This window comes from Lottia gigantea (genome assembly GCF_000327385.1).
Source record: "Lottia gigantea unplaced genomic scaffold LOTGIsca_163, whole genome shotgun sequence".
Classification (NCBI taxonomy): Eukaryota; Metazoa; Mollusca; class Gastropoda; family Lottiidae; genus Lottia; species Lottia gigantea.
Genome location: NW_008708015.1, coordinates 311,927 through 315,771, shown reverse-complemented (window position 1 = coordinate 315,771; position 3,845 = coordinate 311,927). Strand labels below are relative to the sequence as shown.

The 3,845-nt window shown below is 41.5% G+C and overlaps 2 protein-coding genes across 2 annotated transcripts in view; both read left to right on the top strand.

Annotated features, from left to right (window-relative positions):
* Positions 1 to 2,188: 2,188 nt before the first annotated feature.
* On the top strand, positions 2,189 to 2,956 carry LOTGIDRAFT_84568 (hypothetical protein; the record flags this gene model as incomplete). Its single annotated transcript, XM_009051286.1, has 1 exon — positions 2,189 to 2,956. A coding segment is annotated over one exon (768 nt), but the record flags the coding sequence as incomplete, so codon positions are not given.
* A 177-nt stretch (positions 2,957 to 3,133) lies between these two features.
* Positions 3,134 to 3,845, top strand: part of LOTGIDRAFT_141531 (hypothetical protein) — a gene marked incomplete at both ends in the record, with an annotated part of 2,090 nt that continues 1,378 nt past the window's right edge. The window contains one exon of the mRNA XM_009051311.1: positions 3,134 to 3,736. Coding sequence (XP_009049559.1) covers positions 3,134 to 3,736 — 603 coding nt within the window. The remainder of the gene's footprint in view (positions 3,737 to 3,845) is intronic.

Here is a 3,845-nt window from a genome sequence, read left to right as displayed (position 1 = left end):
TTGCTTCTGACGGTCCCGAAGAGACTCACCAGAAGTTGAAGAAACCTTCAAAGAAGAGGTCACTGTTGTTTCTGAAGGTCCTGAAGACACTCAACCAGAAGTTGAAGAAACCTTCAAAGAAGAGGTCACTGTTGTTTCTGAAGGTCCTGAAGAGACTCAACCAGAGGTTGAAGAAACCTTCAAAGAAGAGATCACTGTTGTTTCTGAAGGCCCTGAAGAGACTCAACCAGAAGTTGAAGAAACCTTCAAAGAAGAGATCACTGTTGTTTCTGAAGGCCCTGAAGAGACTCAACCAGAAGTTGAAGAAACCTTCAAAGAAGAGATCACAATAGTTTCTGAAGGCCCTGAAGAGATTAAGCCTCAAGTTGAAGAAACCTTCAAAGAAGAGGTTACAATTACCTCTGAAGGTCCTGAAGAAACTCAACCAGAGGTTGAAGAAACCTTCAAAGAAGAGGTCACTGTTGCTCCCGAAGAACCCGAAGAGATTCAACCAGAGGTTGAGGAAACCTTCAAAGAAGAGGTTACAATTACCTCTGAAGGTCCTGAAGAGACTCAACCAGAGACTGAGGAAACCTTCAAAGAAGAGATCACAATTGATTCTGAAGCTCCTGAAGAGATCGTGTCTGAAACTGAGATTCATAAAGAAGAGATTGTTATATCTCCCAAAGAGAAACCAGACACTGAAGAAGTTCAGTTGGACATTTCTGTCAAGTCAGATAAACCAGAAGAAGAGATTTCTGAACTGGATGTTCAGGAGACTGAGACACATAAAGAGGAGATTGTCATTGAACCAGAGGAAACTCCCGATGAAGTCACAGAAACTGAGCTTCACAGAGAGGAGATAACCATAGCTCCAAAAGAGAAACCAGTTCCAGAGGAGATCCAGTTGACTATTCCTGAAGATACTCAAGTCGTCACTGAAGAGACAATTACAGAAACTGTTACTGAACAGATTACAGTTGATCAAGAAGAGGTCCCTGAGGAAGACAAACCGTCGGAAACTACTGAGGTTGAAATCATGGCTCCTTCTCAAGAAATTGTTGAAGAAACAAAAGAAACAATTCAGAAATCAGTCATTACTGAGGAAGTTGACAGAGAAATTCCAACAGAAGATAAACCTAAAGAAATAGTTGTTGAAGTTGGAAGACCAACTGACGAAATCATCGAGGAAACTCGAGAAACAGTGGAAGCTCAACCAGAAGTTGAGGAAATCTTCAAAGAAGATGTCACTGTTGCTTCTGAAGGTCCTGAAGAGACTCAACCAGAAGTTGAAGAAACCTTCAAAGAAGAGATCACAATAGTTTCTGAAGGCCCTGAAGAGATTAAGCCTGAAGTTGAAGAAACCTTCAAAGAGGAGGTTACAATTACCACTGAAGGTCCTGAAGAAACTCAACCAGAGGTTGAAGAAACCTTCAAAGAAGAGGTCACTGTTGCTCCCGAAGAACCCGAAGAGATTCAACCAGAAGTTGAAGAAACCTTCAAAGAAGAGGTTACAATTACCTCTGAAGGTCCTGAAGAGACTCAACCAGAGACTGAGGAAACCTTCAAAGAAGAGATCACAATTGATTCTGAAGCTCCTGAAGAGATCGTGTCTGAAACTGAGATTCATAAAGAAGAGATTGTTATATCTCCCAAAGAGAAACCAGACACTGAAGAAGTTCAGTTGGACATTTCTGTCAAGTCAGATAAACCAGAAGAAGAGATTTCTGAGCTGGATGTTCAGGAGACTGAGACACATAAAGAGGAGATTGTCATTGAAGCAGAGGAAACTCCTGATGAAGTCACAGAAACTGAGCTTCACAAAGAGGAGATAACCATAGCTCCAAAGGAGAAACCAGTTCCAGAGGAGATCCAGTTGACTATTCCTGAAGATACTCAAGTCGTCACTGAAGAGACAATTACAGAAACTGTTACTGAACAGATTACAGTTGATCAAGAAGAGGTCCCTGAGGAAGACAAACCCTCGGAAACTACTGAGGTTGAAATCATGGCTCCTTCTCAAGAAATTGTTGAAGAAACAAAAGAAACAATTCAGAAATCAGTCATTACTGAGGAAGTTGACAGAGAAATTCCAAAAGAAGATAAACCTAAAGAAATAGTTGTTGAAGTTGGAAGACCAACTGACGAAATCATCGAGGAAACTCGAGAAACAGTGGAAGCACACCCAGAAGAGGTCACTGTTGCTCCTGAAGAACCCGAAGAGATTCAACCAGAGGTTGAGGAAACCTTCAAAGAAGAGGTTACAATTACCTCTGAAGGTCCTGAAGAGACTCAACCAGAGGTTGAAGAAACCTTCAAAGAAGAGGTCACTGTTGCTCCTGAAGGTCCCGAAGAGACTCAACCAGAACTTGAAGAAACTTTCAAAGAAGAGGTTACAATTACCTCTGAAGGTCCTGAAGAGACTCAACCAGAAGTGGAAGAAACCTACAAAGAAGAGATCACAATAGTTTCTGAAGGCCCTGAAGAGATTAAGCCTCAAGTTGAAGAAACCTTCAAAGAAGAGGTTACAATTACCACTGAAGGTCCTGAAGAAACTCAACCAGAGGTTGTAGAAACCTTCAAAGAAGAGGTCACTGTTGCTCCTGAAGAACCCGAAGAGATTCAACCAGAGGTTGAGGAAACCTTCAAAGAAGAGGTTACAATTACCTCTGAAGGTCCTGTAGAGACTCAACCAGAGACTGAGGAAACCTTCAAAGAAGAGATCACAATTGATTCTGAAGCTCCTGAAGAGATCGTGTCTGAAACTGAGATTCATAAAGAAGAGATTGTTATATCTCCCAAAGAGAAACCAGACACTGAAGAAGTTCAGTTGGACATTTCTGTCAAGTCAGATAAACCAGAAGAAGAGATTTCTGAGCTGGATGTTCAGGAGACTGAGACACATAAAGAGGAGATTGTCATTGAAAGCGAGGAAACTCCTGATGAAGTCACAGAAACTGAGCTTCACAAAGAGGAGGTAACCATAGCTACAAAGGAGAAACCAGTTCCAGAGGAGATCCAGTTGACTATTCCTGAAGATACTCAAGTCGTCACTGAAGAGACAATTACAGAAACTGTTACTGAACAGATTACAGTTGATCAAGAAGAGGTCCCTGAGGAAGAGAAACCCTCGGAAACTACTGAGGTTGAAATCATGGCTCCTTCTCAAGAAATTGTTGAAGAAACAAAAGAAACAATTCAGAAATCAGTCATTACTGAGGAAGTTGACAGAGAAATTCCAACAGAAGATAAACCTAAAGAAATAGTTGTTGAAGTTGGAAGACCAACTGACGAAATCATCGAGGAAACTCGAGAAACAGTGGAAGCTCAACCAGAAGTTGAGGAAATCTTCAAAGAAGATGTCACTGTTGCTTCTGAAGGTCCTGAAGAGACTCAACCAGAAGTTGAAGAAACCTTCAAAGAAGAGATCACAATAGTTTCTGAAGGCCCTGAAGAAACTCAACCAGAAGTTGAAGAAACCTTCAAAGAAGAGATCACAATAGCTTCTGAAGGCCCTGAAGAAACTCAACCAGAAGTGGAAGAAACCTACAAAGAAGAAATCACAATAGTTTCTGAAGGCCCTGAAGAGATTAAGCCTCAAGTTGAAGAAACCTTCAAAGAAGAGGTTACAATTACCTCTGAAGGTCCTGAAGAAACTCAACCAGAGGTTGAAGAAACCTTCAAAGAAGAGGTCACTGTTGCTCCCGAAGAACCCGAAGAGATTCAACCAGAGGTTGAGAAAACCTTCAAAGAAGAGGTTACAATTACCTCTGAAGGTCCTGAAGAGACTCAACCAGAGACTGAGGAAACCTTCAAAGAAGAGATCACAATTGAATCTGAAGCTCCTGAAGAGATCGTGTCTGANA